The following is a 13,535-nucleotide window of genomic DNA, read 5'->3' on the forward strand; positions in this document are numbered from 1 at the left end:
TTAACAACATTACCAATCTGTCATGAGATCATGTTCCCTCACCAACAAACAAAAGAGTGAATATAGAATAGTCACACATTCAAATATGGCTTTGAACATAAATTAAGGACATCACATAATTGAATAAAATTCGCTCACTCTCACAAAGAATTCATGTGCATCCCGTGGTCGTACCATAAGCTTAACCGTAGAGTACATCTCTACTAATCTAAGCTGGCCAAGTCTAGGATTAATTAGGACTTTATGGGTTGTACTGTAGGTTAAGGGACGAGTAGGATACAATTAGGAATATTGACTAACCCTCCTAAGCACTTTAATACACTGCACTCAAGAAGTGATCACGTTTTCTTCTTAACCAATTCACTCGCCACAACCCGTATACAACATAGCCCTTTCTTCAATTAAGCACTTCTACATCCACACTAGCACGAATTAGTAAGATTAGGAGGTGTGTGTTTTTCTTCTTTTATTTTTTTGACTAACAACATTATTTGTATATTTTTTTCTTCTTGCAATTTTCTCCCCCCCCCCCCCTTTTTTCTTTACACACACTTCATCCATTAAGGTTCATCGACTAGTGGTATTCTTCACAACTTTAGTGCACCTTAAGGGCCCTTTCATGGTTCCACTAGAAAGCTACTTCCCAATCTCTCACCCTACTTCTACCTCTGGGAAAGCGGGGAGTTAGATGATGTATAAAAGGTTCGGGCGGAGTGGTGTGTCGTGCAGCCTGAACTCATCTAACTCATTCAATTGTAAGAGCCTCTTTCACCAGCAACTTCCCAGTCCATATTCAACTTCTTGACCGCCAAATACGCCTTATGCTCAAGTTCAACCGGAAAATGATATGCCTTCCCATACATACACTTGCACGGAGATGCTCCAATTGGCGTTTTGTATGCAGTTCTATATGCCCACAAGGCATCATCTAAATTTGCAGCCCAATACTTCCTATTCCCACTCACTGTTTTCTCTAGTATCTGCTTTATTTCTCTGTTTGACACATCAACTTGTCCACTTGTTTGTGGATGATATGTAGTGGCAACTCTATGACGGACCCCATATTTGGCTGGAGGTTATTCAATAACCGATTGCAGAAATATGTTCCTTCATCAGTAATCAAAGAACGTGGAGTCCCAAACCTCGAGAATATGTTCTTTTTCACAAAAGTGGCCACCACATTGGCATCATTGGTCGGCAATGCAACAACCTCCGCCCATTTGGACACGTGGTCCACCGCAAGCAAGCTGTACTTGTTTCCTCTAGATAATGGGAATGGTCCCATGAAATCTATACCCCACACATAAAAAATCTTCACCTCCAGGATATTATTCAAAGGCATCTCATGCCTTCTTGTGATTGTTCCTGTTCTCTAACACTGGTCATACTTGTTAACAAATATATGGGCATCCTTGAACAGTGTTGGCTAATAGAACCCCAACTGTACCACCTCTGCAGCTGTCCTATTGCCTCCATAATGCCCCCCATATGGCGAGGCATGACAGTCATACAACACTTGTTCCACCTCTTTTCAAGAATGCATCTCCTCATCAATTGGTCAGCGCGCTGTCTGTACAAGAATGACTCATCCCAGTAGTAAAAGTTCACATCATGCAAGAATATCTTCCTGGCCTCAAATTGGATTTCAGAAGGGAGAACCCCACTTACAAGATATTTCACATAATCCGCGTACCATGGGGCAGGTTCATGTATGATGGAAAACACTGCTCACCAGGGAATCTCTCCTTAATTTGTCCACCTTCCTCCACGTGCTCATGATTTTCTAGCCGCAATAGGTGATTGGCTACTTGGTTTTCTTTGCCCTTCCGATTTCGTATTTTTACATCAAATTCCTGTAACTATAAAACCCAGCGCATCAATCTAGCTTTGAATTCTTTTTCAAAAATAGATACCTGATTCTCGCATGATCAGTGTGGAGTATGACTTTTATTCCCACCAAGTAGGCCCGAAATTTCTCAAATGCCCATCACAACTACAACAACTCCTTCTCAGTGGTGCTGTAATTCAATTGTGCATCACCAAGAGTCTTGTATAGTATATGGAGTAAAACGTCTTGTCCTTCCTTTGGCCTAGTACAACCGCAATATCATGGTCACTTGCATCACACATAAGTTCAAATGGTAAGGACCAATCCGGTGCTACAATAATGGGTGCAACCACCAACTTCTTCTTAAGTTCATCAAACGCCTTCGGGCATGCCTCATCAAAATTAAACGTCACATCCTTTTCGAGCAGCCTGCATAGAGGAGTAGAAATTTTAGAAAAATCTTTAATAAATCATCTATAAAAACCTGCATGTCCCAAGAAACTCCGGACACCCTTCACAGAGATGGGTGGAGGTAGATTTGCAGTTGCCTCCACCTTCGCCCTATCAACTTTAATGCCTCTCTTCGAGACTCTATGACCTAAAATGATGCCCTCTCGCACCATGAAGTGGCATTTTTCTCAATTTAGCACCAGATTCATTTCTTCACATCGTGCAAACACATTGGCATAATTTTTCAAACTATCATCATAAGAAAATCCAAAGATTGAAAAGTCATCCATGAAGGCTTCTACAACCTTTCCCACCATATCAATAAAAATGGCCATCACGCTCCTCTTGAAAGTGGTCGGTGCATTACAAAGACCGAATGACATTCTCTTAAAAGCAAAAGTACCATAAGGGCATGTGAAGGTTGTTTTCTCCTAATTCTCTGGGGCTATAAAATTCTGATTGCACCCCGAATAACCATCAAAGAATCAATAGTACTCATGCCCAACCAACCTGTCCAACATCTGGTCAATGAATGAAAGTGGGAAATGGTCCTTGCAGGTTGCTTTGTTGAGCCTTATATAATCAATGCAGACTTTCCACCCCGTCACAACGTGAGTAGGAATTAGCTCATTTTTCTCATTTTCTACAACAGTCATCCCACCCTGTTTAGGCACACATTGCATTGAGCTTACCCATTTACTGTAAGAAATAAGGAAAATGATACCTGTATCAAGCTACTTAATTACTTCCTTCTTCATGACCTCCTTCATAATGGGATTCGATCCCCTTTGTTGCTCAACCCTAGGGCGGTGTCTATCTTCCATAAAAATATTATGCATGCAAAATGAAGGACCGATTCCCTTAATATGAACAATTGTCCACCCAATGGCTCTTTTGTGCTCACGATGCACCCTTAGCAGCTTTTCTTCTTTCAAATTGGTCAAGCTAGATGAAATAATCACCAGAAATGTTTTAGCACTCCCCAAGTAGGCATATCGCAGGTGTGCTGGTATAGGCTTGAGCTCTACTTTTGGAGCTTCTTCAATAGACGGTTTAGGAGGAATCAGTTTAACTAGTCGATCCAACTCCTCAAATCTCCCAAGCTCACGAATATACTTGCAAGCCATGTTAAAGACTTGCTCAATTTTTCTACCAACTCGTCTTGACTTTCTTCTTCATCCCCCAATAAAGTACATTTAATGTGGTCCGTTGGGCTCATATAAGGCATCACTAAGGTTACATAATCTTCTACCATAGAAATCATATATAACTCTTCATAGTGGACTGGCAATTTAAGTGCTTTGTAAACATTGAAGACCTCCACATCACCCACTCTCTTTGTCATCTTTCCTTCACAAACATCAATAGCGGGTCGGCCCGTGGCAAGGAATGGACCTCCCAAAATAAATGGGACTTCCTGATCAGGCTTATAGTCCAAGATAATAAAATCACCAAGGAATATGAAAGAACCCACTTGTACTAACACATCTTCGATCACCCCTTCTAGACTAGCAAGGAAGCGATCCACTAGTTACAAGATCACAATAGTCAGTTACGGCTCACCCAATCCCAATTGCAATATCAAATTGATGCTCGCTCCAAGATTAAACAAGGCTCGCCCGACTGTGTACTTACCAATCAAAATCTAGTTAGTGAACCCACCTGGATCCTTCAACTTTTGAGGCAACTCGCTCTGAATTCTTGAACTACATTCTTCTATAAGTGCCACAGTCTCGAACTCGGCTAACCTTCTCTTATTTTCCATTATGTATTTGATATATTTTGTATATTTGGGCACTTCTTGCAAGATGTCTACCAACAGGATATTTATTTGTACTTGATTCAAAATGTCAAAGAATTTCTTGTAAGAACCATTGTCTTTCACTTTCTATAATCTCTGCCAGAAAGGGGGTGGTGTCTTAGCCACTACTGGTGATTGTGACTTTGCCATTCCCTTTTTGGCTGTCCTTTCTGCTACAGTCTCTTTTGGTGCCTCATCTTCCATATTGACTGGTTTCTCAACAAAAGTGACTTATATTTTTGTTTTGGAGGGGACTTCTACTAATTCTCTCTCATTACTTATAGATACATCATTAATAGGAGCTTAAGGATTAGCCTCAGTGCCGCTAGGTAATGCTCTTACTTTGGTGTTCTAGGCGCTGGCAGGTTGCCCCATCTGTCACTCTAGATTTCGAATAGCAGTAGCCTGATTCTGATTATCAATCATAATCTTCTTAAGTATCTCCTCAATATTACCTATCAAATTTGCAGATGAATCTGCTTGTGGTGGGCAAAACTGCTATTGCGAAACTTGTGGCTTGTACTAATTTTGAGTAGCTTGATTCCCACCCCAAGAAAGGTTTGGATGGTTCCTCTAGTTTTGATTGTAGGTATTCCCATACTGATTTTCTTGGCCTCGATTTGAATTACTCATGCAAAATATAGACTCTGGATTTGCTGGGCATTGATCGCTTGTATGACCCTCTCCACATATGTTACAAAATGCCTGAACCTATTGCACTGGCTGAGCTTGCTGCTTATTAATAACCATGGTCATCTTATTGACTTGGTTGGCAAATATGGCAACATGCGCTGATAATGGTAAAACAACATCTAACTTAATGGCCCCTGCGGATTTGTGGATAGTGTGTCTACCCATGACTCCTTGCTAATCAGGATTACTTTTGGAGAATTTGTTCAACAATGCATAAATCTCATCAAAATGTTTATCCAACACTTGACCACCTGCTGCAGCGTCTACTACAATCTTGGTCTTTGGGTGTAACCCTATATGAAGGTATGAGCCAACACTTCATTAGTTTGGTTGTAGTGAGTACAATCTTGAACTAGCTCCTTGAACCTCTCCCAAGCTGAATATAAGGACTCGTCCGACTTCTATTTAAAAGAGACTATTTACTTCTGAGCTTTGCAGTTTTGCCTGAAGGGAAGAACCGTGCCAAATATTTATGAGTCAGATCATTCCATGATGTAATAGAGTTAGTTAGTTCCGCCTTCAACCATCTCTTCGCTTTGCCCAATAGAGAGAAGGGAAATAGTGTGAGCCTCACATAGTCAGGAGTGACTACGTAAGTAAACATGGTCAACAAGTAATATAATGATAAGTAGAGTGTCGAACCCACAGACACTTGCGTTAACTGCCTAATAATTTCACTCAAATTGTTATTCAGTCGAGTCAATCAAAGTTGAATTGTGTGATTATAACTAATAAGTGAATGTAACAATTAACTAATTAAGAAAGCATGAAATGGTTGTTGAGATTTCGGTAGAGATAAATATTTTAGGGTTATGATCGATTCACCAATCCTATTATGTTCTAATTAACTCTCATTTTCATGCAATTCGCTTATGGTTTCTAATTAATTGAGTTATTGCTCTCGTAGCATTCTCCCGAATTACTACTCGCCTATTCAATATAGATTAAGGCCTATATTCCTATAGAATCAATCTATCAAGAATGCCTTAAGATCAAAATATTAAATTAAAAATGGTGATTAGGTATATTCCTATCCTAACTACAAATCTACCCCCATATTAGAGATAAGATCATGCCCTCTTCAATTATTCTATAATGATAACGTAGCTTTCCCAATCATAATTCAGATAGTTGATAGAACTTAATTGTTGTCCAGACAACCAAGCAATGAAATACAAAATTGAAGAAACAACAATTTATTAGCGAATTATAATCATGAAAAAGTCAACTTCGAACAACAATATTCATGGCCAAATCACGACCCCAGAACTAATAGGTCTTAGCCACTCATGATAATGTTAAATAATTTCACAAGTGTTGAATTGTTGAAAATACTTTGAAAGATGAAGAAAAACCGAGAATTCTTGCTCCTAAGTGTTCCGTGCTTGTGTTTTCCACTCAAAGTGGCGTCTCTCCCTCCAAACTAGGTTTAGACTCTTGTTTTATTAGTTTGGGCATGTAGGGCCGAAAAACCTTATCCCAAGAGAAGTAGGAGAATTTCCTGGCACCCAACTTCTATGGCAGGGCATCGTGCTAGCCTGACGCTGGGCTGTTGCTCCAAAATAATCACGTCTTGTAACGATTTGACATGTCATTTTTAGCTTTAAGGTTCCGTTCAGTGGTTCGAGGTCTTGAGTTAGCTTCATATTGTGTGTTATGACTTGCGTGCATGGTCAAATTTGATTTTCAGATGATTCGGAATGAACTTGGATGAATGATTCTCACTTTAGAAGTTTAAGTTAAAAATATTGACTGAGGTTTGACTTTTGTAAAAATGACCCTGTAGCGGTGTTTTGATGGCTCTGATAGGTTTGTATTGTGGTTTTGTACTTGGGTGTATGCCCGGAATCAAATTCGGAGGTCCATAGATTGATTTGTGTTGTTTTGCCGAAAGTTTGCAATTTAAAAGGTTTAGAATTTTGATAAGTTTGACCGTTGGTTGACTTTATAGCTATCGTATTTGGATTTCTGTTTCAGGACATATAATAGGTCCATTTTTTCATTTGGAACTTGTCCACAAAGTTAGGCTTCATTCCAAGGTGATTTGATAGGAGTCGCACGCGCGGTTGTGTTCTTAGAAGCTCCTGAATTTCATGTCGATTTCATGTGTTTTGGAGGTCATATTCATGGTTTTGGATGTTATTTTGATGGTTTGATCACGCGCGTGAGTTCATGTTTTGTTCTTAGACTTATGTTGATATTTGGTTTGGAGCCGCGAGGGCTCGGGTGAGTTTCGGGCGCGTTGCAGAGTGTTTGACAGAGTTTCAGTTCTCCTGGTTTTGCACAGATGCATCAAGTCTCGCATTTGTGAGATTTAGATCGCATTTGTGATGTTTGGCTTAGTCTGCTAGGTTCGCATTTGCGAACCATGTGTTCGTATTTGCGAAGGTGGTATGGGTTCAGTAGTGATCACATTTGCGATCATCTTGATCGCATTTGTGAAGTGTCCCATGTTCGCAATTGCGAACTGTTCATCGCATTTGCGATGACAGCAGGGACAAAAAGGCGAGGGACGGGATTTTTAGTCTCATTTTCACATATTTGAACCCTACACTCGATAGGAGGCGATTTGGAGCGGGGGTTTTATCTATAAACTTTGGGTAAGTGATTCAAATATATTTCTAATCATATTCCATCAATATATCTTAGATTTTAACATCAAAATCATGTTAATAAAAGTGAAAATTTGTGACACTTTGTCAAGTTTTTGCAAAATAAGAATTTGACTTTTGAGAGTCGATTTGGACTCAGATTTTTAAACTAATCACATATATGAACTCGTGGGGTCATGGGTAGTCAGAATCTACCATTGGACCCGGGTTTTAACCGAGCAAGCCCCGAGTTGACTTTTGAGGAATTGTGTAAAGTTCATAGATTTATTTTTTGGAATTGATTTCTCTTGCCTTATTTGATGTTAATAAGCCGATTTTGTTTAGATTTGTGCCGATCGAGCTGAGGTGAATTATTAAGGATAAGCTATTTTTGAGTATTGAGTGAGGGCTTTTGAGATAAATATCTTACCTAACATTTGTGTGCGGGAAACTACCCTGTAGGGATTGGTTGTTTGCACTATTTGAACTACGTAAAAAATGTGTACACGAAGTGACAAGTGTGTACACGACTTATATGTGGAAGTTCACCAGTTTAAACTCTTAGGTTCTTATGTACACTAAAATGAAGTTGTCTCAACATGATATATCCTCCATCGCTAAATTTACCCTGCATGTCTTTTTGGAATTTGATTGGTTCATGTTCTACCCTTTATTGCCAAATATACCCTTATATTCCTTAATTGAAGTTGTTGCCTCTTTTATTGCCATGTTATCTCTTTTGTAGTTGATTATCCTTAATTGATGTTTTTGTTCTCTCTTCTATAGTTGATTATCCCTAATTGATGTTATTGTTATCTCTTCCGTAATTGATTATCCTTAATTTAAGTTATTGTCATCTCTTTCGTAGTTGATTATCTTTAATTGAGGTTATTGTTATCTCGTCCATTGTTGACTTATCCTTATCTGAGGCAGCTATTACATGTTATCTCTACTATTATTGATTTACTGTTATTTTATATCACTGTTACACACTATCTCTCTCATTGTTGAGTTATTCTTGTTTGAAACCATTATTACTTGTTATGTCTTTTATTGTGAGCTCGTTCTCCCATTCTTTGTGTTTAGTAATTCTTGTATTGATTTACTTGACGTACTTCCGTCTTATTGTTGTTGTTGTTGTTGTTGTTGTTGTTGTTGTTGTTGTTGTTGTTGTTGTTGTTGTTATTGTGATACTCAGTGTTGTTGAGCTAAGGGCTATATGTAGTTGTGGTATTGGAATTGTTTTAAGGAAATATTGTGGCATATGGGCACATGTGGTGCAAGTTGTTATATTATTGTGTTATGTTTTTGGCACACGTGATGCTATTGAGAGAATTATCGTGATATTCGCACATGAGTTGTCCGTGCTATTGTTATTATTGATATTGCACATGTAACGTGACAAGGAGCGCTATATATGTGGGTTTGCGCATGTGGAGAGACAAGGCGGGAAAATTATTATGTGCGTGCGGCGAGACAAGGCGGACATTTACTTTATTGTTGCGCACGTGGCGAGACAAGGGGGGCTATGCCGGGGATGATTTGTGATGTCCTGGGGGAATTATTGTTGATAATAATTGCATAATGGTGTTCCTACCTTGTGTGAGTCTTGCATTTTACACTTTGTTATGTTGATTTCTATGTGCCATTCATTATCTCTGTTTTTACTTGTTGACTCGAGTTGTGATAGAACACTTGCATAAGCATACACGTGATTAATCACTCATATCGGTTTAAGATGATGAAACTTGATGTTTATTGATCATTTACATGTATTATCGTATACCTGCCTTCCGTGTGAGAGTTGTACTATTGGCACATGAGTTGTCAGTGCGGTTATGAGGTGTTGCTATTACTAGCACGTGAGTCATCCGTACGGATATGAGATATTGTCACTCCCTTAGCACGTAAGTTGTCCGTGCAGATATGAGGTACTAATGGTATTTACACGAGAGTTGTCCATGTATCACATTAGTTGTCCATGCAGTTGTGATTTGTAATGTGGGCACAAAATGGCAAGTGACTATGGTTCGTGATTTAGGACCCGTGATTATTGATTATGAGATGTGGTACCTCAAGGAAAATTCTTGTATAAATCTTGTGTGAAAGCGGTTGTTTATTAGGTTGTTGCATGTTTTTCCTTGGTTTTATCGAACATTAATTATATTCAGCTTACTCTACAGCATTATTACTTGTTTGTTCCTTGTTGCTAATTGTTGCTTCTAGTTTTCTATTGCAAGTATTGTTTGTCGTTTCTACCATGCTTAGCTTTATATTGATATTGTTCCCTGTTAGTTTCACATTCATAATTGTATAGGTTATTAGTCTAGTAGGTGTCTTGACTGTCCCTCGTGACTACTCCGCTGAGGTTAGTCTTGATACTTACTGGGTACCGCAGTGGTATACTCATGCTATACTTTCTACACAAATTTGTGCAGATCCAAGTACTTTGTAATTTGTTGATCATTAGCTTGTTGATCGAGAATTGCTGTAGAGACTCAAGGTATACTTTCCATCGCGTTCGCAGGCCTCAGAGTCACCTTCTTAAGTTTATTTTGTATTGTTTATTTCTATTCGGAAACAGTTGTACTTAGGGATTTTCTAGTGAACTCAGTAGATCTTATGACTTGTACTACCTGTTTTGGGATGTTAAGTATCTACCTTGGATTGTTGGCTTATTATAGAAATTTCTATTTCATGCTTAATAGTTAATTGGTTAAATCGGTTATTAATTCGGTAAGTGTTAGGCATACCTATTCATGGAGACTAGGTGCCATCACGATTCCTAAGTAGGGATTTTGGGTTGTGACAAGTTGGTATCAGAGCTTTAGATTCATAGTTGCTACGAATCATAAGCAAGTTTAGTATAGTCTTGCAGATCGGTATTGCGACGTCTGTACTTATCTTCGAGAGGTTACAAAACTATTAGGAAACGTCACTTCTTTCATTCTTATCGTGCGAGTTTATTGATTTTGGAGTTTTAGCCTTTGTCATTCTATTATCTCACAGATGGTGAGAACACACGCTTCAGTTATTGATGACGCTGCACCTAGAGCCGGCGTTGCTAGGGGCCGAGGCAGAGGCACAGGCAGCGGCAGAGGAGGAGCACGTGCTACAGCTAGAGTACCTACCAGAGCAGCAACTGAGGAGCCACCAGTAGCTCTGGCTGGGGGATAGGCACCAGACCCCTATTACTACCCCGAGACTTTAGGAGACTTTAGTGCAGTTCCTGAGCAAGTTTGGTACATTGGATCATGCAAGATTGATTCCGGATGCACCAGCTACTTCACAGACTGGGAAAATATCTCAGAATCCCGCCAGCCATACTCCAGAGAAGCGGGTTCACATTGGTCAGGTTTCGGGTGTCATGCCAACATAGCCTGTTATTTTGGTTCAACCTGAGGTCAGGCCAAGGGCATATGCGGAGGAGGAGCTAAGACCTGATAGATTCAAGAAGTATCTTCCTCCTACTTTCAGTGGCTTAGCTTCAGAGGATGCATACGATTTTCTAGAGAAGTGCCATCGTATTCTCGGCACCATGGGTATTTTGGAGACGAGTAGGGTTGCTTTTACTATATTCCAGCTAACAGGAGTAGCGTATAAGTGGTGGCAAGCTTAAAGGAGGGTAGCCCAACCGATGCAACTTCACTTTCATGGAATCAGTTTTAAAAGATTTTCTTGCAAGAGTTTATTCCTCAGACCCTTTGGGATGCTTGGCGTGCAGAGTTTGAGTAGCTGCACCATGGTACTATGACAGTGTCAGAGTATGCTGTTAGATTAAGTGATTTTTCCAGGCATGTACCTGCTTTGGTTTCTACAGTTAGAGAGCGAGTCTGAAGGTTCATTAAGGGGCTCAGTTATGGTATCCGATTCAGCTTGGCTCAGGAGTTGGAGATGGATGTTCTATTTTAGCGGGTGGTAGTGATCTCTCGCTGATTGGAGAGGGCAGGAGGCTAAGAGGCCCGTGGACCGAGAGGATCTACGAATCCCTATTTTGGAGGAAGGGTACGTCAATGTAGAGGTTTTATGGGTTAGCCAATTCAGTTTTCAATTCAAGCTTCACGTGGTGCTTCAGACATTCATGAGTCCCAAAGTACCCATACCGGACAACTTACATAGCCACGTCAGTAGAGAGGTTTCTTTGAGTGTGGAGATACTAGCCACATGGTGAGAGATTGTCCTGACTCCAGACAGATGTGTCGCATCGGGGTACTCAGGCTATGAGTTTTGCTCGAGTTGCTGCTATACCTGCACCGCTAGCTAGGGGTAGAGGTCCTCCTTGAGGGGGAGGCCGGGCCCATTGTTACACTCTTCCTGGTAGGGCAGAGGTCGATGCACCAGATGATGTCCTTACAGGTATAGTTTTAGTTGAGTATGGAGATGCATTTGTGTTACTTCGATCCAATCCCATTTATTGGTAAGATTCATCTTACCTTGCTTCAGATATGGTTGTTTTTTTTTATTCTTGTACTATGTTCATGTGTTCATTCCAGTTGAGAATTATATTGTGATAACCCATGTCTATAGTTCTGGTATGGTTTCCATTGTAGGTCATTAGACTTGGGTGGACTTTCTATTAGTTAAATATGGTAGGATTTGATGTGATCTCCAGATTGCTTGGCCAAACTTGTGGTATGGGTGCCCTACATATATGGGAAGTTATTACGTGTTGTGGTTCTGGTTCTGTGAGGTTGAGTTAGTTGAATGGTTTAGTTGCTGAGATGTTTATCTTACTCGTGATTTTGAGTGAAGGATAGGGACCAGGTGTGATTTGTGAAGAGGTGTGTTGGTGCCGGGTTATGCACCGCGGTGAGGTCATACTAAGTAAGATTTATTGTGGTTGTTGCGTGTGTCTTGCTTCTTCCTTGTGGATTGGATCCACAGTATGGTATCGGTGGGGAGTTGCGCCTGTTTGTCTTGTTTGGCAGTTCCCTCATGTGTTCCTATTTTCATATTCAGTCATATTTGAGTTGTGCTTGTTGGGTTTGGATTGCGATATATGTGCTCGGGTGGCATTTGAGGCGGCTTGTTGATCGGATGATTAGTTATGAGTTTCGCAAGTTGCTTTCATTATTTTAAGCATTATGAAGGTTTGGAACAAGGTTCTAGTCGATATGAGTATGTTTGCTAGTACCAGGCTTGATAATGGGTAACTGTTGTGGTCAGAGTTGTTGCGATGGGCCTATGGATGATGAGCTACGTCGTGTGGTTATACCTTGTGGGAGTATGAATGAGCTTCTATAGCTAGTTGAGGATTTTACGGTGTGTTTGTGTGATAATAGGGCACTTGGCAGTGGTGGAAATTTGATTCAAAGACTTTTCGGCATGAGTATAAGGAATAATCTTCAGTTGAGATGATGTTGCCAATTTAGTGTGGTTTGGGGTAATGTGGGATCACCCGCGTGTATGGTCATGGTGATTTTATAAAGTGAATTGATGGCTTGGGAAAGATTCTTGGCACGTTCGAGGACGAACGTTTGTTTAAGAGAGGGAGAATGTAACGACCCGACCTATTATTTTGAGCTTTAAGGTTCCGTTTGTTATTCGAGGTCTTGATTAGCTTCATATTGTGTGTTATGACTTGTGTGCATGGTCCGATTTTATTTTTAGATGATTTGGAATGAATTTGGGTGAGTGATTCTCACTTTTGAAACTTAAGTTGAAAATGTTAGCAGAGGTTTGACTTTTGTGAAAACGACCCCGTAGCGATGTTTTGATTGCTCCGATAGGTTCGTATCGTAATTTTGGATGTAGGGGTATGCCCGAAATCTAATTCGGAGGTCCGTAGGTTGATTTGTGTTATTTTTTCGAAAATTGGCAATTTAAAAGGCTTAGAATTTTGATAAGTTTGATCGCAGGTTGACTTTATATCTATCACATTTGGAATTCTGTTTCGGGACTTGGAATAGGTATTTTTATCATTTGGAACTTGTCCGCAAAGTTTGGCATCATTCCGAGTTGATTTGATAGTAATCGGACGTGCATTTGTGTTTTTAGAAGTTCTTTAATTTCATGTCGATTTCATGTGTTTTGGAGATCCAATTCATCGTTTCATATGTTATTTTGATGATTTGGTCGCGCAAGCAAGTTCATGTTATGTTTTTAAACCTGTGTTGATGTTTGATTTGGAGCCCCGAGGGCTCGAGTGAGTTTCAGACGCGTTGCGGAGTGG

The 13,535-nt window shown here is 40.0% G+C and overlaps 1 protein-coding gene across 1 annotated transcript; it reads right to left on the reverse strand.

The window, feature by feature from the left end:
• Positions 1 to 749: 749 nt before the first annotated feature.
• Positions 750 to 3,405, reverse strand: LOC138905816 (uncharacterized). Its single transcript, XM_070194333.1, has 6 exons — positions 3,025 to 3,405; positions 2,789 to 2,940; positions 2,072 to 2,257; positions 1,389 to 1,570; positions 1,143 to 1,290; positions 750 to 1,047 (listed from the first exon to the last, which is right to left on the reverse strand). The coding sequence occupies exons 1-6, from the start codon at positions 3,403 to 3,405 to the stop codon at positions 750 to 752; spliced, it is 1,347 nt and encodes a 448-aa protein (XP_070050434.1).
• Positions 3,406 to 13,535: the final 10,130 nt, after the last annotated feature.

This window comes from Nicotiana tomentosiformis, chromosome 2 (genome assembly GCF_000390325.3).
Source record: "Nicotiana tomentosiformis chromosome 2, ASM39032v3, whole genome shotgun sequence".
Taxonomy (NCBI): Eukaryota; Viridiplantae; Streptophyta; class Magnoliopsida; order Solanales; family Solanaceae; genus Nicotiana; species Nicotiana tomentosiformis.